Genomic DNA, 21,274 nt, shown 5'->3' with positions numbered 1-21,274 from the left:
CACGAACATGCATCAGATTTATTTCATCCCAAAAGTTATGGACCTTTGAGTTAGAATATTCATATACCAACCCAAGAGAGTCAAAGCAGGTCTTGAATTTTACATATTATTTCCATTCTCTTAGAGAAAAACTGCTTTCCAAAAGCAATAGTGGGCAATTTACAAAGCATAAAATGCTACCTGTGTTGRAATTCATCTTGAAATACGTCCCATCAGACAAGATGATATAGGAAAGTTGTCCATTTCTTCCAGAGTCTTTGTCAACAGCTGTGACTGTGCCAACAACACCCCTGGGAACTGGATTTTCCTCCATTTTGAAGTAGTAGTCATTATGTAAAAACATGGGGGAATTATCATTTTCATCTAGGACATTAACTATTACTAAAGTACTTGCATTTTGCCTGGAGCTTTGGTCCTCTAAGGTACTGGCCAGGGCTCTAAAACTTAATGTCTGTGTACATTCATAATCCAAGTGTTTCCGAAGATAAATCCAGCCAGTATCAGAGTTGATTACAAAAGCAACAGAATCTGTACTAGACTCTAGGGAATACGTCAGCTTGGAGTTGACATGCTGTGGATCTAGGGAGTGGGCTTGAACTTGAAGGACTTGGACATCTAGAAAGGAAGCTTCACTGATTTCTACTTGATACACCAATTTTTCAAAAGCTAGAGTGGGGCCCATCTTTTGCTCTTCAATAATCACTGACAACTTCARCAAAGAACTCAGAGGGGGGTTTCCATGGTCTTCAGCTTCTATGTGTAGAATATATTCCTGCTGCTTATCTGCAAACACTGTCCTGGTGAGGTTCACCACTCCAAAGCCTGGATCAATACTGAATGCATTTGATTGCTCACTTGCCATACTATATTTGATTACCCCATTTAGGCCACTGTCTTTATCTTCTGCATGAGCAATGTAGATAGCTGTGCCAGGAGGCAAGATATGTGAAATAATTATTTTGCCAGATTTGGTATGAAATACTGGAGGATTGTCATTGATATCTAACACAGATATGTTGACCTGGGTGCTACTGTAGACAGGGGAATTGCCCAATTGTGACTGAACAGTAASTAATATAACAGACTGAGTTTCATGGTCGAGCTGGTTTTTGGTGTGGATGATACCAAATTGAGGGTCAATAGAGAATCTTCCATATGGATCACCAGAGGAAATTCTGTAAGAAACGACTTCTAAAGAATCTGTAAGCGGGAATAAGAACAACAAAATATGAAAAGGATGAAAATGATAACCTGAAGGCTTCTACAAACATCTGAAGAATGTGCACCATTAAATTCAGCTGAATAAACATAATTTACACAAATACTTGTATGTCGCAGGGTTTTTATGCTTCCTTCTCCCTACCCCTGGAACCCTTCAGTAAAATAAATACTGCACAGAATTGATCTGACTATAGAGTTTGGCCAATTATGKGCTATTTGACTTTCATCTCTGGTACGTTAAATCTCTGTGGAGAAAATACTATCATTGCYTCTTGTTTCCCTCAATCCAAAATAATAGGAAAACACTCATATAAATTACTTTTAAGGGAATAACTTCACTGCGTATGGGGATTCACTGCAATGAGGAATAAAACAGATGGAGGTTCCCTGAGAAAATTACATTTTACTGATTTTACCATTTATGTGTGACTATTGCTATAAGCTACACATGTCAAATGCTGACTAAAATTCTCTTCCACAATTCCACACAGGTCTGGCAAGGTGCTACCTCACCCCTGGAAACTGTGGCCAAGAAGTGTGACTAACCACAGACTCTTAGGAAACCTCTCCTTTTATAACCTTACACACAGAGACCCACAGTCCAAGTATGTGGACTCATGTTCCACTGTTCTGCATAAGAACCAAACATATATGGCTCTGAGGTCAGTGTTCTTTACAGCTACAGGGAGCCTGGTAGAATTAAAGCCATTTCCTTCTCAAAGTGATGAGGAAACCAAATGAATTAAAAAGAAAAACTTTTAAACATTTGTCTGGATTTCATCACCGAATTTAAACATTTGTCTGGATTTCTTCACGGAATTTGAGAACGCTTTTTTTTTTTTTTGCATTAGCACACCACCTAGATTACTGAAAACCTTTGCATACTTGCTGTTTGCTCATCAGTATTGCTCTACAGTTCCTGTTTCGGGCCAGTGCTTTAACATCAGCCATACGATTACACACCTCTTTTTATGATTTATTATTACATTTATTATAATTTTATTTTGTTTTATAATTTTATATTTAAATAATTTTATATTTAATGATTTTATTTTAAAATTGTGATCTATTTATTATAATATTTATTATTTATTTATTATTATATACCTTACACTTTCACAGGGCATTGCCCATCTTGCCACTCACAATCACACAAATCCATCCGGCAGCTAAATAGATGCTTGCATGCAAAACACATGCAAGGAAACTACTTACACTGTTTTTTAACTATCTTGCAAAGCAAATCAGTAAATAAAAATAACGAAACAGGGGCAGTTCTTCTTCCCTGTGGGCCACCAAAATGGATTCCAATAATCTCCCCTTTGGGAGGTCTGTTCTAAAGGGATTCCTGATATAGCAGCTATCACTGCAATTCCTGTAAATATTTTCAATAGATACTATTTTATGTTCAACATGCTGAATAAGTAATACAAAAGTTCAAAAAAAAAAAAAAAAAAAGATCTGCAGATGCTTCTAGCTTACAGCCACAATTAAAATATTTTTACTGTTTCACTATGAAACTTACTCAGAGGTTGTCGGGCCTTTACAGTTCCAACTGGGCTGCCTTCAGGTATATCTTCAGGAACAGAAAAAGCATACCGAGATTTCTCAAATACGGCTGGGGCCAAAGTRGCCTGAAGGATGTTTACTGTGACTGCTGCATTAACAGCAGAGGAAAGACCACCCCCATCTTGGGCAGAAACAGTCAGAACCAACGCAGAACCTTCCAGGTGGCCAAGAGCTGAGATCAAGTATATAATTCCTGAAAATAAACAGAAATAGAAGAATAGTGAAAGCACCATGTTGATGACACTCTTCCAGATTTAGCAGGCTGTCAAAAGGGCTTCAGCACGAACCTTTAGCACAAAGGAAGGTCAGAGAGYATAGACAAAAAGCTACTGAAGAGTTTGAGATATAGGTAAAAATGCGTCAGCTGCTTTGCAGTGATTGTATGTATGTTTTACCTCTTCATCTTTCACTGTGTATGTAGCATTACTAATTCCATTTAGAGGACAGGTTTTCTGAAATTACATGGTCTTTATCATGCACAAYGTCAGTGACAAACGGCAAGTTGCATCTCAAAACTCAGTGTCCTTTATTGTGATTTTAGAAACATATATTCAGGACACATCAAACTTCATTTATAGATTTCCTGTTTAAATCTATGGTAACTTCCCTGAATTAGTGGAGCTGTTTTGAGTATTCAGCAATGTTATGAAGAACAGGATTTGACCAGTAATGATATTTTAAAATCTGGAGGTAAATTTAGAAGAAAAAACATGTTATTACAACTGATTAAGTTATCTTTGCAAACAGTGACGATAACTGCATTATAACTGCATAGTGAGCTTGTAAGTAGCAACGCTGTAATTAAGTGATTCARTCACCAGGGACAATTTGCTACATACCACTGGACATTTTCTTAAAAGGTATGTGTGATTTTATAGAAGCTAATGAAGCCAGTAGTTCAGTAAAACCAAATTTATAAGCTCTGGGATACCTTCATGATTTTCTGCCTTTCAGGAYAGGTTTAGTAGGGAAGATGTCTGGCACTCAAGTTGGATATCTAATAGTCCTATGTGTCACAGTAAAAATGAGATTGAATTCAAATGCCTTAGCAGAATCAGTACATGATGCAACTACAATATATCTTCACAAAATTTAGGGTAAAGTCACAACTGTAATTTGTGATAATGTACTTTTAAGCAGAAAAAAAGGGAAAACATAAAATCCTTATAAATATTCAAAGATGCACATAGTACACTTTCCAATTTTACTGCCAAGACATTATAACAACAAACTCTTGTGGCATGCTTAAAAATGCATTCAAGTGTTCTTCAACAACATGGGAGAATTTCTTTCTCCTAATAACAAAACACATTTATTCCAGCGTGACAAACCACCATCATAACTCAAAGATACAGATGGATTCAGAAGTCATTGCTGATCCACTTCCTATGCCAATATAGATACTCTTCCAAGAATCAACCTCTTTTTCACCTTTCTTTCGGTCATCTGATGATTGGGTTTTACAATTAGTTAGATTGCTTAACAAAGTAGTATTCCAGCAGTATAAACTTTTGGCATTTCCTGAGGTAATCCAAGCAACTGTAGCTCAAAGGAGTTAATCTTTTTTTTTTTTTTTTTTTTTTTTTCTCCCCACCAGAGGTTAAACATATAAACATGGATTTTAAGTGTTGTCATTGCCAGATTAAATGAAACCATCTTACTATGGTTTTACAAGTGGTCTTACAACCACTTACCACCATATATTACTAACTTGATCACTATTGAGTATTTTCCTATTGAAAAGTCCAAATTTCCTTTTCCCATTTTAGAGACTTTAAGATGTTTTTGTTGAGCTGCACTTCAGTGCAATACCTAGTGAGCTGGTCAGTCCTTCAGTGAGTTTGCTCCTAAGTGCTACTAATTAACAGTTAAGGGCAGGAGACCAGAGCCATATATAATAATTCTTTAAAAAAAAAAGTGTATGTCATGTATGCATTTGTATGTGTATGCCACATATGCTTTAACTCACCACTTTGAAAACGCATTTGTTTTTCCTATGGGAAAATCATGTTCTCCAAACCATGGAAGCAGAAATCCAGCACTATGGTGCTGGATAYCCATTAGTAGGTAAATGAAACATTTCTCTTGAGTCAAGCAGTGTGAAAGTAAAGATATAAATCAGGACATCCAAATTTCAGTAACGAAATCTGGATTACATGGAAATGTATACTTATTTACTTTAATAGCTTTAAATTTTACTTGTTGCTCATGGAATAAAAATAAAGTAACTTTAGAACACTGCAAGAGGAATAAAATAAACTGTCCAATTGAGTTCTTCAAGCCTTTGAAGTCAAACTCCCTCAGCTTTAAATGATGGTAGTATTTCTTCAACAGATATCTTAAGGCAGGTCAAGCGAGCACACGTGGCAGAGCTCAGACAGCAGGCAGATGGCAGGAGGCACGCACAGCTCATCACCCCAGCTCGCCTCCAAAGCCGGCAGCCAAGCAGCTGCATAATAGCGTGTGGCAGTGCTGGTGTGTACAGCACGTGCCAAACACGCCAGCACACTAACTTATCAGCACAGAGACGTGTGCTTCTATGCATGACAAAGCGCGTAAGAAAAACGTGCAGCGTGAGCAACTAATGGCTTTAGTGAATAAGAGGCATATTTCAAGTTTGAAAGGATTAATTATATTAATGCTTCCATACTAAGTCCTTGATTCATCTCAAATCAACCTGCCATAGCTCCATGTCATGATAATCCATTACTGCCTCACGATTTCACCTTTCTTTGCCTCTCCAGACACATCCATAAACAGCTCAACACACATTGACAAAAAAAAAAAAAAAAAAAAAACACCCACACGCCAATGCCATGGTATATCAGAAATTGTATTGGTTTGATGGTATTGTACAAAAACATGCATGTTTCCAACACAGAGGCTGGAGTATAACATAAACCCCATAAAATAAAAACAGCAAATACATCTTAAGAGCATTACAAAGCATTCCAGATGCTCATCTTAATCCTCACAAGAGAACTGCTACTTACATAGACTGACCATTTAAGCTACACTACTCTGCTACTTGCATACATGCACACTATGTTAAGTCTAACAGAATGAAAGCATTTTGCTAAGGCTATCAGTGTTTTGTGTGATCTGCTGCTTTCAAAGCTGCTTCTTTAAGTTAACCAAGAATATGTCGTTTAGCCCTCACTTTTCCACAGAAATCAACCACAAGGCTGTAAGATGGTCATATTCCTGAAAAATAAACACAGAGCAAGCTRAAGATAAGCGGAATGAAGTGCAAAACCAACCCACCCATAGCTGCTCATCAGAAAGGCAGTACCAGTAGACTCTCACTCAGCCGAAAYGGAGAGGAAACGAGAACAAAAACTGCTAAATGCTAGCGATAACTAATCACTTCTTATTCCATATTCTGTACTTAAAAATTGTATATATTCTCCATGAGAGAAAAAAAAAAAAAAAGTTGATTCACTGAATTTTACTGCAGAAGTCTTGCACTTTTCCTCTCCTCTGAAAGAGGAGCTTTTGGTGTAATCTTTCCCTCTTCTCCATTTTTCTTGTACCCACCATTTGGCTCTTGTAGACAGAGAGCTGTGGCACTGCAACGCCATGGGAGTTTGCTCTCTGTCTAATTTGGTGAATACTTTTGTTTCCGAGATCTGACATGGACTCAATTACAAGAAAGAGGGGGTGGGCTAGAGTATTTTTGAAAATATTTTGCATTGTTCTRTGCACAATGGATCACAAATACAGATGTGACTGCACTATTGCATTGTTCCATTTTTGGCATGCAGATTGTAATAATTTTTCTGCTCATAAATGGTTGATTCTATTGAATTTTATTCCACAATTTTTTTTTTTTTTAAGCCAAATATATTAAAGAGTTGACACTATGTATGTATTCTTCTGTTCTGCTRCAGAGCTTTTGTCCAGGGCCAAAATTTGTGCTTTCAAACTCACTAGAGCAAATTTTCCATGCTTCAAATGAGAACATATTGTGACTGGTGCTCTCTATGCTAGAGTTTTCAATTTGCCCTCAGCAGGGGCAAATAACCACTATATACTCAGCTGAATAATTAGTAATTTCTCTCTAGCCTAACCTCAGTAAAATTCTTAAAGGCAAAAACTAAGTGGGTCAATCTGTTGTCTTACATGTATTCCTCTGATTTGCAGCATTCTGAATATGCTATCAATTTCCTATATAAAGTCAGAAAAAAAGTCATTGAAGTAAAAAAAAAAGGCCTCAAAATGTTTCAAAGCAAAACACTTCTAATTTTAAATGTTGTTTTATGTGAACCTCTTTATATGTTTTCCAAATGTATTACATACTATAAAAAATGTGAAAAGTATTTTTAAAATAAACTATTTTTACTATAATACTGTATGAAAACATCATTAATCATCATAAAATATGGCTCTGCTTTCTTCAGAAAGGATGCATCTCCATTTTACATTGATGCAGATGAAAACTTGCTATATATTAAGCATCCTATAGCATGTAGAATTAAGCAAACTTGAAATTTTTGTCCCAAAGGGGTTGTTGATATTTCAACTTAATGTTTTCCATTTGTATTGTGATAAAAATCACACTAAYTATTTTTCATGAAGCAAAAATCTCCCAGGATTTGATTGGTAAACAACATTTCAATTTTCTTCAATAAAACAAAATTTGTCAACATTTTAACTAAAGTGATTCTATTCTAGAGCAAAACATTTAATTTTAGGTCAGTTTGACATTAAGTTGTATTTTCATATGGTACAGAGGACAGTAATGGAATTAACAAAGCACTAAGTGAAGCACTGCCAAAACCTTTAAGACATATATGCACCAGTAGAGGGATGATTCTATTCTTAACTCTTCCTTTTGCATCCATTACCACCCTGCGACAAGATCCTGCATTTTAACTTGCCTTTAGGCTTACATGTTCTTAAATTCGCGTGCCCTTCTGGTGTTATTTTCTTTTTTTCTTCTCAGAGGGACCAAGCTCCTAGACTGACCCAGATCTCTTCTAAGACTTTCATTCATGAGATGCACTGTATTTTTTAGTTAAAAGAAATCAGAATGCAACTTGAGAGAGAGAATCTGGCCATGTAGTCATGTTCACAAAAGAGGCTGTGGACTCCATGGACTTAATTCTATTCTCTATGGACTTAATTCTATCAAGTCAACATTTCCCAAAAGAATGTTAATTTTGTAAAAATTGTACTTCATATTAAAAAAATGCAGAAGCACTGACCAGATCTATTAATTCTGTAATTTGAAACAGGTTCCTTGAATCAATATTATAAATTAGATAATAATCATCTGTTATCCAGATATGAAGGGTATCCCTAAGATAAATGAAAATAATACATACTTTGAAATACTAATRCTTGTACCACAATGTTTATAAGTTAAACTGTTAATCCCAAATTCTTAGAGTTAATCATTGCACAAGTTTTCTACCACATTTTTTATTGTATCCTGTGACTTGCATTATTATTTATTTACCCACAATTATAAATAATAATGGATAAAATAAACAAAGCTCAGAGTTTCTTAGCCAAAAGAGCTCTTGAATGTCTTCTGTTCTAGTCAGTCCTCCAGTGCTGTTCACAGATCACACATGGATCAAATATCTACAGAAGGAAATATAGGAAGACCAAGATTTTGTTTACACCAGCACTGGAAAATGATAATAAAAGAGTCATGAGCTTGAAGAGGGGTTGTTAACAGCTCCACTATCCATGTACTTTTCTAGTTACAAACTTTTAAAATAGGTTTATCTTGTGAACAGTCTATACTTAAACAAATGAAAAACAGAGTATTCCAATTATTCCTTTAAGGAAAATGTAATAAAAGTTATTTACAAGGGTGTAAGAGTATATCACAAGCAGTACAGTACCTAAAAGCCAAAAGAGCAAATAAGTATCACCATTTAAGGGCTTTCTAAAATTCARTCTGCCTTTATAATGGAGTATCTATCTGCTCTGTGAACACTTCCTCCTTCCCACTTCCATTAAAGTTATCTGTACATGACATCTACCATGGCACAGTTTCTGAAACAAAAGCTGAAGGAGCTTGGATGTGGCTCAGCCTCATGATCTTTACATTTCCAAAGCTTCATTAACATATGCTACACTGTCACTTGTCGACTATCTTGTATGATCTCCAGGCCATGTATACCCTACATTATGAACAACAGTTCCTATGCAAAACCAATCGTTTTCTTCATACTGTCACACGCTTGCTTTAAAAAAGCAACTGCCAGAAGTAAGCTATAGTAGTGAGAAATTCAAGCTATAGCTTTTATTTAATTCCATTCATTTTTCCTTCAAAAATAAATATGAAAGARAAATGAGAGAAAAAAAGTTCTTTTGTAATGTTCATCAACATTACAAAAACAACCCTGAAGAAAATTACAGTGAGATCAATTTTCAAATTCCTGCTCTTCACTGTGTAAGATAGAAATTATACATGTCACGGAGARCAGCTTCATCTTGAATGAAGATCTTAAAGGTTCATAGTTTTACTATAATGTGGAAAACCATTAACTAGTAATTAATTTACATCTCATAGTATTGGAAATATTTCTCTGGTTATTTATACATATAATCCTAAGGGCTATAATAAAGTCAAATAGACCAATGTACTGATTATCTTCCTCATTTCTGTATACCTTGTCAATGAGAAAAAATACCCATTTAAGAGCTAAAATCTATTAGGAAAGCATTTTCACAGAACAGTCCAACACCATCACTATCCCTCCTTTTAGGTCCTTCAGTAGTGAACACAGTAAATGAAATAGGATTTGCCTCAGTATATATTGGAAAAACTGCATAATCCATCAGTCACAGATTGCATCTCCACAGGAAGGAGCAAAACACCACTGAGAAAAATACAGTTTGATTGCACTGACGAAACATCTCCTGAAGAATTTTGCCTATCTCCTTCTGTCTGAAGAGTTTCTTTTTCTAGTCATATTTGTCCATCTCCTGTTCACAAAGTGCAGTCCACCTAACAACTGCATAAATCCCTCATACAACCATCAGAGAAGCAAATCTAAATGAGGACATATGACAGAGAGCATGGAAACAGCTTGAACAAACGACAAACTGGAAAAGTTTATTACCATTTTAACAAGTAGTAAAACATAGGAATTCAAACCAAAGTCAAATCTTAAAGCATAACCTACAAGGACTTTCTCTGACAGGCCTCCTGGTGCAGCTTTAAAAATGATTGCTTAAATGTTTGTGGAGATTTAGCTCCCTAATTATTGACTGACCTATATATTTGTGGCCTCAGTCAGACCCTAGAGAATTTGAGTTGACAGGCAATTGAAGCCCACAGTTAAAGYTAAAATTATAAAACAGACAAGACAAGCAGGCCAACTTACTAAGATTAGTTTCCTCTCTTCATAAGGGTATTTTTGGGACTGTTTAAAAGGTTTAAAATAGGCACCATTTTGAGAGAACAGAGCCTTATAATGATTCAGATGCCAAAGAGCTAATATAAGCATACACATACAACAGCCCTAAATATTTTTAAAATATATGAAACAGCTGCCTGTTTCAAAACTAATTTATCTGAAATAAGAGATGATCAGGAAGCAATACTGTTGATGAGGATGTATTCATAGTAGTATGAAAGGGCTYGCTTTCAACACTCCCTTAAACATACTATGCACATTTGTGAATACATCACTCATGTTTAATTGGTGTCACAGTGATAAATAATTACTAGATAATAAGATTTATTAGATAGAATGATAGGTAACTATTTAAGATCAGAAAAAAACTATACTGGACTGGGGTGTAGACATGTGAAAAATGATGACTAAATCCAACTGTCTTAGAAAAWAATGAAAACAACAACAACAACCACCTGATTTGCTTTTAGCAAAACTCCTTTCCTATCTTCATTGTCACCCCTTCATTGAACCTCTTTCCAAGAACCAAAATTGAGAAGGTCAAACAGGGAGGCAGTTGGATATTATGAAACTAACCAGCAGAATCAAGCTTTCAATTGTATGACATAGCCCCAAATAAAGAAACCATCTTCAAGGAAAAAAAAACCGTTGCCGTTATGGCTTTGATAAATCACACTCTCACAGTACCTGTAAAAGAATCCACTGTGAAAAGAGAAGAAAATTCCCCCAGGATAAGTTCATAAGTGACTGTTCCAAATATTCCAGAGTCTCTGTCTGTTGCAACAACATTGATGATCTCTGTTCCTGGCTGTGTGCGACTGCTGATGCTTGTCACATAGGTAACTTGTTCAAAAACAGGTTGATTATCATTAATATCTTCTATCTCAATACGAACAAAAGCTTGGGCACTCAGTCCACCCTGTCGGATAAAACAGAAAAAAGAAAGAAAACATCATCAGTTTTTAAGACGTACACAGTAGAATGACACAAGTCTGTCTTGAGCCCATCCATAGAATAAGGAACATGCTGCAACAGTAAAGATGAGCAACGAAAGTATTATTTACTAAAAATAACTTGAAGTATCTACAAAATCCCCCAAAATGAGTTCAGGCAAAACACATTCWCAGAACATCACCAGAATGCTACCTAACAGGATACACAGCATTCAATTTGTTACGACTCTCAGCCTTGAACATAAAATTCTTGTTAATACTAATAAGTATTATCCATGTTAATTCCTTATCAGTTTCTCTTTTATACATCTATATWTATATAATGACATTTATTGTTATAAATCAATGCTTGGTTTATTACCTGAACAAAAAGAGAATGTCTACTAACTGAATCAGGAATTGTGCTATTTTATTATTTACTTATGAGAGCAGYGATTATGGAAAATGCTCCAGTAAGCATTTCACCTATGAAAAAAATTCTCACTTAAGAGCATCACCATGATAACAGTGAATATCAGAGCATTTCAAATATTGGTTAGAAAGGCTAAGAACAGATCAATGCAGGATGGCTAGCAACTCTGCTCACGCAGCATATACATATGTAGAAGCAGAATGCTAGAAAAGCCAACAAAAATGTCTAGTTGAATAGATTTATTGATGTAAAATTTATAAAGATAATGTAATTTTATTCACAAGCTAACTTGTAACTTTGAGGAGAAAGAGATCTTGCCATGCTTCCCAGAGAGCTTGGCTCAACTTCTTGGCTCTTGTTTTTATTCCCCTTCACAAACAGTTGGGAAGAGAGCCAGATCTTGTGTGCAGCTTGTGTGTAACTTACCTCTTCACAGCCTCCAGCCCAAACCATTTTGCTGTTCTCCACTCAGTTGAAGCTTCTGCTGCCCACCCAAGACTACYTCTCCACTGTAGCACTGTGTGGGCAGGCATGGATTCCCACTTAACCTTGGCTTTGCACGGAAACCAGAAACACAAGCAGCAACTTGCAAGCTGTTGGTTGCAAGCTTGCAAGCTGGTTTAGCAAAATCGTTGCTGACCATCACAAAACATTGAATTTTAAAAGAACTTAGGAAAAAAAGATAATGTCATGGCTGTTGAAGAATAGACAGCTCAGGGTCCTCAATAAAATAAATGGCTATTCACTTCAGAGTCACTGTCTCATACTCCTTGTTGACTCTCCATCAGTCTGGAGTGGTTCRTATTTCCAAAGTTATTTGTGCACCATAAAGTTTGAGAAAAAATAAGATTGTATCATACAGTATGCTTCTATATTTCACATGAAAACTAACAAATGCAGCCCACTTCCTCTCACTATAATTGGGTTTTCTCTCAAAGGAAGAAAGGAAATGAGTGAGATTGCGTGATTTCAGATCTAGGTCTCATGCTGACATGAGACCAGCCAGGTCAGGAGTGCAAGGTGCACCATGCCAGCACCATCCTCAACATGCTGACATAGCGTGACATAGTTTTGCTGCTTAGAAGATGGGGTGACAAGCAGATCTGATGAGCTCACTGCTACGATCCCAATCCCCTTCAGGATGAACTTTGACTTCAAGTCTGAATTTTCTCACAAAGGAAATCTCTGCACAGGGAATGAAAGARGGATCCTGTGTTTCCAAGCCCACTAGCAGATATTCTTCAGCACAGTGACTCCACAGCTTTCAAGTACTTTAGAACAGGAACCAGAAACAGCATTTAAGGGAAGTGTTCCRAGGAAGAAGTGAGGTTAAAAACAGAAAAAAAAACCATCAAAACCAACAAAACTCATGGAAATYTGTGTTAAATTGCTTCTTCCAAGTGTCACTATTGCTAAACAGACATGAAAAACACTCCACTCCCCAGGCAATTCATATTTATTCTTTGGAACTAGATAAAGAMTAAAGTCTCTGGGAATTCTGAGCAATTGTAGACTTACTATTTGATCTTTCAGAAGACAGACCAAGTTTTATGATGGAGACAGATCTTTCTTTTCCTGAAGAAATGTATCCTCATTACACAGAAGTCAAGAGACATAAACTTGTTTATGGTCCAGTACAATGGTTATCGAATTAACCTTTTTGCTTTCTTTTAAACTTGTTCTGGCTACAATAATTTTCAAGAAATATCTGAAATGAGAGGGAACTGACTGTCTCTCTAATCACATGGATACAGTTCATCTGTTCAGAAACAAGTGCAACACAGTAGATTTTCCAATATATAAAGACCAAATTATACAATGTGCTGCAGAAAGAAAACTACATTTGTCAAAACACATTACAAGCAACAACAAACTGGAATTGCTTGTATTGAAATCATGTTTCAAATACTCRAACTGCTATTGTGTTTGTTGATGCAACAAGAGGTTACAATTACAATTTTGGGGTTTTTTTGGGTCAAAATCTTAAAGATTTGATGTGATAAGATTTGATACAATATGATTTGCGGCACAAAAATGGATAGAATAAACTATTACCTATTCAAGATAACCACAAGTAGTGATTTTCTTTTCTTTGGCAGCATTTAGTTTGTGAGAAAATATAAAGCTATCAGGACAGGATAAGTTATATTAATAAGTAAGAATGGTGCTATTTTGAATAACTGTATTTCTTCTTGTTGACACATTATAAAATGCATAAGAATCTGTCAAGACTTCCACTGAGGATTCCAACTTTTTCATCAGTAAATTGTGCTGTCAAATTTTTCTTCTTATTTGAACTGTGATATATACAATCTCTGATAAAAAGACATTTTCTTTTCTTTGTAAAACCTAAAAGATGCTATGCCAACTGGATAAGTCACAATGTTGTCATGATGGAGAGGAAGAGACATCAACAAGTATTTCAAAAAGTTCCTTAGAAGCTTTACAGAANTACGTACTATGCCAAATTATGTACTATACCAAAAAGATTTTAGTATGTCAGAAAAAATATGCCCACTGCATATTTTTATACTGCATATAAAACAAGTATGAGTTACACATTTAACAGCTTGGAGACCACCAATCAAATACGGAAAATGTGAAGGGTCTTAGTGCACTTCAGTTGTATTACAAAAGGTGACAACAATACCACTATCACCACCACACACATTGGACCTAATATACAAATGTTTAAAAAAAAAAGTGTACCACTAATTTTGTCCTCTACATCTCTTTTGAWAACACGTTAAGAATTTGGTTAGAATTTGTTGTTGCATATTTTCTTTTCGCAAGATTTGATTTCACAGTATTTTTGATCTAAATCTCTCAYAAAAATTTGTGACTTTTTTCCAAGCAAAAAATATCTTCATCTGTTTTTCTTCAAGAGTAAAGTTACAATTTCACTATCATTATAAGAAAATCAGCTTTTTGCTTACTAGCAATTCCAACCCCCTGAAAGCCTGCAGAAGMTCTCTCTGGGCTGCTGCAAATATGTAATACAATGGCACGTACCTGTGACTTAAAGGCACTATTTGAACAGGGGATAGTCATAAGCAAGAGGCAGCATGTGAGGCATCTACTAGACCACACACAGAACACAACACRTGACAGAGACCTCAAAGGAGGGCAACAAGCAGATGCTCTGTGATTCAGTGCAAGTGCTTTTCTAGAACACTACTTACAAGATTTCTTCTCATACAGAAGCATTTCAAATACATTTGAGACAATAAGTGACTTTGGGATCAAATTAAGTGCTGCCAACTAAAAAAAAGCTCATGCCAACATTATTAACAATCTTGTTCCCATTTAAAACAGTGAGCCTTCCCCTCTACAAGCCCTCCCAAGAACTTTAGATTTTACAAGCGTCCGTTTAACAAAATCAATTTTACACTTGCCCTTCCATGGTCATTTGCAGGCATTTCCAGCTCTCCCATTACTGTTTCTACATAGTGAATTTAAAAGAAGGCAGTCAAGCTCTAAAACCATGCAATGGATTAGATAAACTATCAATTACTTCCATCTGTTTTGCTGTAAGATAAACTGAGCACCACATGGAAAATACTTCTTTTCCTCCTCATTTCTAATTAACTTTCTTATTTTCTTTCCTTTTCATCTCTCTCCCTCTCCTTTAAAAAACAATGACCCTCATTCTCCCTCTGTCTTTTCTAAACATATTTCTCCCTACTTTTGATCACAGTCTCTACTTGAACTCCATACCTAGCATGCTTTTAATCAATTAAAATCACACACASAATGCCAGAAGATAAGAAATATCCTGCCATAATTCAGCTGTAAAGGTGATATATAGCTAAACATCACTTCAGGTATACTTGAAATTTTGAAGTGAATATTGATACGAGGTGCTTTAATATCCAGCTGTCAGATGACCTAACTGGCAGAAGCCAAATCAATGTTGGCTACAAACTGCTGAGTTCCAGTAATAAAAATCCAAGCCCTACTTGCCAAAGACGAGAAAATCAAAAATCCCTCTTTCTCATTCTTGAATTTTTGACAGCATAAGTTGTCCAAATGAAGATAAATCAATTTAATCATTTTTAAAATGAAACAATCTATCCTTTTTGTGCTTTGGCAGTTTTCTTACAGGTCCCAASATAGAAGTTATCACAATGGCAATGAACCAGAATATGCAAATATCTTATTCAAGTAAACCTATTTGCTTTTACATTTTCAAAATACTCTGTCCAGAAGAGTAAAAGGACATGAGAAAAAACCTGTACAACTTAGAGTACTTACAGTTCAGCTCTAACATAATCTTTCTTTAAGAGCACAGACATATATGTCTGCCAGAAAGATTGGTGATACTGTCCTAATAAAAAGGATTTAAATTCTGAAATTACCACACATTGACATAAGACATAGTTGTATGTTAACAAACAAACAGACAAAAAAAAAACAAAAAAAGATATTTTTACAACAGTGTATAAATAGGCAGAGTACTAAAGATACTATTAATACAAAAGAACATTTGTTGTGTTGTGTCTGTTCCCTCTGAAAATACTTTTTGGCACACACTTTACCCATGTATTTCTGACACAAATTATTAACCAACTAGTGGTGCAACTATCTTTAAACCAAGAAGCAGAATTAAAATGGAGTCCAGTAGTTCCAACAGGGGAAGAAATAYAGCAAGGAATAACAGTTCCCAGAAAGAATTTTGAACAACTTACATAGAAAGGGTTGTGGCTTTCACAGTGAAGTATACCAATTCAGTCAAAATGACTCCTGTTGGATTTTGTTTTATTTTATCTTTATTTTTATGTTTATTTTATATTTTTAAATATCACATTCTACTCCCTRTAGCAGTAATAAATTAATTCAAAATCATGCAAATTTCATATATTCCATTCTCATTTAAAAGTATTTAGCACATCCAAATTTGAAAATGCATTTTACAAGTCTGGCAGTTAGAAAGGATGCAACTTACCCCATCTGTAGCTTTTACTAGGAGATCATAAGTAGCTGGATCTTCCTCTCTATCAATGTCTTGAGACACACAGATTTGACCAGTATGTGGGTCAATCTGGAAAGCTTTAGATTTTTCATAGTAATTGAACCCATCATAAAGAAAATACTCAATTTCACCAAACTGGTCTGCATCTGCATCTGTTGCTTTRACCTGTAGGGAAATAATAAGATGAAAATATAAAACAGATAAACTGTTGGTTAATCATTTACAGATAAGGAATATTTTGCTTTAATAAAGATAACTATTCTGTTAYATAAACAAATGTGCACACACAATACAAACATATTCTATTTCCAACCTGTCTGTGTGCTGCTTATAAAATAATGACTTAGATGCTGATGGTGTAATCATTGTAGCAAGCATAGATTAAATCTTGTCTACAATATGACTTAACTGACAATAATTATTGCAATCAAATGAACTTCCCATACCTACAGAATCCATACACATTAAGTCACACTAGTAGGCCACACGTCAAACTATTTTGCTTTTATGTTAAAACGTGTTATTTTACCAGTAGACATAGGTCTAGGTCTTACAAAAACCTATGACCCCTGTGGATCAGAAAAAATGAGTCAGGACTTTCTTATCTAATGCATTTCTAAAAGTTTTCCTTGAGTTAGTTTACTATTTAATTTTTATAGAGCACTGTTCCTATAAGCCTGCCTAGAAATTAAGGGATTCAATCCATCTGTCTCAGAAGCTTGAACTCTACCAATAAAACTAAAACTTGACTGTCATACATGCATGTGCAATAAAAATKAAAGTATGTTTGGACTGCAATAAGTTACTAAGAGAGATTAAATTCCCATGTCATTATAGCCTTGCATATGGCTATAAATGCTGAATAACAAATATTGCATCTTTTACTTTCAGCTATATTAATTCTATCTTAAAAGCATTGTGGATTCTGCTGTAAATCCAAAACATATGTCATAAATAACTACTTTAAAGAAATACTTCCTTGAGAGGGATGCAACCACATGGTACCAAAGAGAAGTAAATGTCCTAAACTGGCAAGGGAAATGAGTGGCAAGAAAAATAAAKAAGGTTTGTTAGGAACTAGAGCTGAGCAATGGGTGAGCAATGAGCACAGGACAATTTATGGCACCAGATGGCTATYTCCAAGAAAAAACATAGGAAATTCTTCCTCTTCTTTCCAGCTGCACATATTCTTGGGTTACCACCAAATGACACCAGATCAGTAAGTGGGATGTAAATAGGATGTTTTCAGAAGCCTATGAACACCTGGAGTAATTTTGAACCTGCTGTATCATCTTCTCTCGGCTGAGTTTCAGACAACTCATAAAACATTAGACAAACAGTAGGGATCAGTGCTCTTAATTTGCTGGRAATGTATTTGGCAGCTAGGAAGCATAGATTTAAAAAAAAAAAATTATTTAAAATCACCAAGGGTTTTAAATTTTGAGACAAAATATRTTTGAAAAATTTTTTCCAAGATTTTTTTTTGGGGGGAGACACAGAGAAAGAGACAGAAATCAACAAATGCTTGAGAGATTTTAATAAATTTTAATAAATATTTACTATGGCCATAGGTTTAGCCTGTCAAATAAATGTATGCCCTGAGAGAAGAAGCTGAGGCATCTTTTGCCTGTAGAAGAGAATGTCTGCAGGGGATTTAATAGCTGCCCTCCAGTGCCTAAGAGAAGGCTACTGGTAAGACAAAGCCAAGCCCCATGGCAAGGTACAGGGCAGGGGACTGAGAAACCACCACCACAAACTGAACCAGAAGAGGAGCTCGCTGGATTTAAGGCAAGATTCTCAGAGCTGCAGTGGGAGATGCAACACAACACAATTCCTGACCRAAGGCCAATCTTTCGCCCTAGTCAAGTTAAAAGGCAAAGCTCGCACTTGACTTCAATAAAACGAAAATCTKGCCCTAAAAGCACTCTGCAGTTGTATGTAAATAAGTCTACAGTACRTGTATTTCACCAGTCTTGTACTTTGTTATTTCCACTACAAAATATAAATCAAAACAGAAGTCTAGTCAATACTTTACTGCCTTACTATTGCAGAGAATTCACTTACCCTTTGAAAAAAAATTGTAATTATTTTTTGTGCCTAAAAGCTGGTGTGAGTGACAATATTGAAAAGTTTCTATCCAGCTATGCCTGCAAGTAGTTCAATATGTAAATGCTAACATTTATGCTTGCATTTGACTATGGGTCAATTAGGACTGTAAAACCAGAGGCTTTATACCATTAATTAAAACAGTCTAATTAAATAGACTAACAGGTCTAATTAATTAAAATGTAATTTAAAAAATTAAATGGCATCAAATTTCTGCATTTATAAAAATTTCTCCTTGTCAGAAACTTTAATATTTTTACCTTATTTTAATTATTAACCTTATTATTTACATTTATTATTACTAGTCTTTTTTTTTTTTTTAAGTACGTTAACAATCTAAATTTTTGCCAATGGAATCATTGATCTAAAGAGGAAATTTACTGTAGAAAACACAGCTGAGGTTGATTGGCACCTAACCTGAGGCCTGGGGAAGCTACTGTTATTGATGCAAGCTGATTTAGAAGAAACGTAGTTAAAACATACTGACAAATTCATATTTTCAGATGCAGTTGAAGAGAACAAGCTGCCACATGTTTTAGAAATTAAAGCATATTGCAGTCACAATCCAGAACACTGCAGGTTATAATACTGTTCTGCAGACACACTGCTCTTATGAGTATTACAGTAGTTAACTGCTCAGAAGCTGTGAATTGCAGCACTCCAAGCAAGAGGAAATGAAGGCAGCAGTAGGAAATTTCACAGTGGGCTGATCAAGAGTGCTGGATGTTGGCAGTATCACAAACGTGATGGAGCTGAAAAGATTTATAGGCATTGCAGATGTGTGAAGAGGCAAGGGAGTATGGAGCAAGGGAGTATGGAACACCTCTGTTCTGACAGCTCGGCTGAATATGATATTGAGATCCTGGAGAACAGAAAGTGAAAAAYGAGGATTAAATTGACARGACCTTTTTCATTCTTTAATTTGARTATGTTTCAACACCGTAGGTTGTAAATGTATATTACTAAGTGTAAACTTGGGAATAAGGAACTACATAACAAAGCATTTCCCTAAAAATATTTTTAAAAGCCATCAAAACTCATGGTAGGGGTAGCTACGCACTGAACTTCTCCATCTGGTCACACTTTCTGTAACCTCCTTTACTATATTTGCACGCTGTCTAGATCTCAAATTCCTCAGAGAAAAACAAATAAAAAACATTTTCTATTGTCCTGTTGACATTTCCAATGAAGTAATAAGTGGTTCAAGTGCAGCCATCCTCTCCAGGGGAGGAGAAAAGGAGACCACGGGAAATGTTAGGGAGAATGACAACAAACGTTAACAACATTATGCTCAAATTTACAGATCAGCGTATGATGGGAATAAATGGTGGAAATGGATTGACATTAAATGGTGCAAGAGGAGAAAAGACAGACGAACAAAGAGACAGATCAATCACCTAAACACAGATACAGACAATGTTGAAAGTCCAGAAATTATATTTGCACATAGAAATGGGGAAGAGAAAACAAAGTGAACCATTGTGCAATTAAAGATCAAACTCAGGCTTATGCTTGAATCCGATAAAACCGGGGGAAGTGTGARCAAAACATTTTCTGTGAACAAAAACATTTTCTTCAACTCTAAGCTAAGAAAGGAGAGACTAAGAGAAAGCAAACATTTGGCAGATCCTAAGWTGGTTTGATTCACGTCAGTGGAATTAATGAGAATTCACAGCAATGGGCACTCAGTCCTTTGATTTTAGAGCATGAAACAGCATCRAGTTTTTTACTATATGAAATACCTATTAATGTGCTTATGTTTAAACCACACTATTAATAACATCTAATCATAAATGAGTCAATTCTCTATATTCCCAAAAATATGGCCTGCATTACTTGCAGTCATTCCCTGTAATAAGGGTCATGTTCCCTAAGTGTTAAAACAGAAGAAGAATCTCTCTCATAATAAAAGCACATATTTTGTGTAATTGCAGTTTGTAAATTGCACACAATTTATATTTGGAAAGAAGATGAGGACTCTTAGTTAATTCCTTAGCCTCCTTTTATGGGAAAGTTAGAACAAAGCCAAATTCGCAGCTTGAATAATGTATTCATAGCGCTTTATAAAAATATGGAATTTTGTTCACTGTAGACATAAGAATTAGCAAGGGATCTTTATATCTTCTAATGACTAGTTCAGAAATTATGCTTGACTCAAAGATGACGGACATTTCTCCCCTCCTTCCTTCTAAATCTGATTTCCGTCCACACACCCATTTTTTCCCACTTTTCCAAAACTCCATCACAAAAATTCTTAGCTCTTTTTGCTGTATACAAGCCTCACATAATCAGAGGCTTGTAGACTCCAATGYATAACACTAAGCAATCATCAGAAAGATCGAAAGGTGCAGGACATACAATCTTAATCTTGATATCATAGCCCTCAACAATATACTGGATACTCTAACAGGAAAGAGACCTTTATTTGCTTTGAAATGCAAAACTCACTGAGGGCACAATAAATCAAAGCAGCAAGTTAAGTTAGGTATGTAAACATACAAACAATTCAAATGAATGTGCTTTGAATGCATGGAACTGGCAGAGACATTTCCAGAAAGCTGAAGAACGTCACCTAACAGCCATGGGGTTTAAGCAGTGATGGGCAGAAACACTGCAAGGTCTCCTGAGGTTTACATCAGCACAAGCTGCTCTAAAGAGAGAT

At 35.5% G+C, this 21,274-nt stretch overlaps 1 protein-coding gene across 1 annotated transcript in view; it reads right to left on the bottom strand.

Moving 5' to 3' along the window:
• The window catches only part of DCHS2 (dachsous cadherin-related 2), a 94,448-nt gene that overhangs the window by 36,964 nt on the left and 36,210 nt on the right, over positions 1–21,274 (bottom strand). The window contains exons 4-8 of the mRNA XM_026041628.1: positions 19,356–19,474; positions 16,480–16,671; positions 10,857–11,088; positions 2,747–2,983; positions 181–1,200 (exon numbers count right to left, since the gene is read on the bottom strand). Coding sequence (XP_025897413.1) covers positions 181–1,200; positions 2,747–2,983; positions 10,857–11,088; positions 16,480–16,671; positions 19,356–19,474 — 1,800 coding nt within the window. The remainder of the gene's footprint in view (positions 1–180; positions 1,201–2,746; positions 2,984–10,856; positions 11,089–16,479; positions 16,672–19,355; positions 19,475–21,274) is intronic.

Source organism: Nothoprocta perdicaria, unplaced genomic scaffold (assembly GCF_003342845.1).
Source record: "Nothoprocta perdicaria isolate Ctin4 unplaced genomic scaffold, notPer1 scaffold_29, whole genome shotgun sequence".
Classification (NCBI taxonomy): domain Eukaryota; kingdom Metazoa; phylum Chordata; class Aves; order Tinamiformes; family Tinamidae; genus Nothoprocta; species Nothoprocta perdicaria.
Note: the sequence above shows the minus strand (reverse complement) of the source record. Positions and strands in the feature narration are given on the sequence as shown.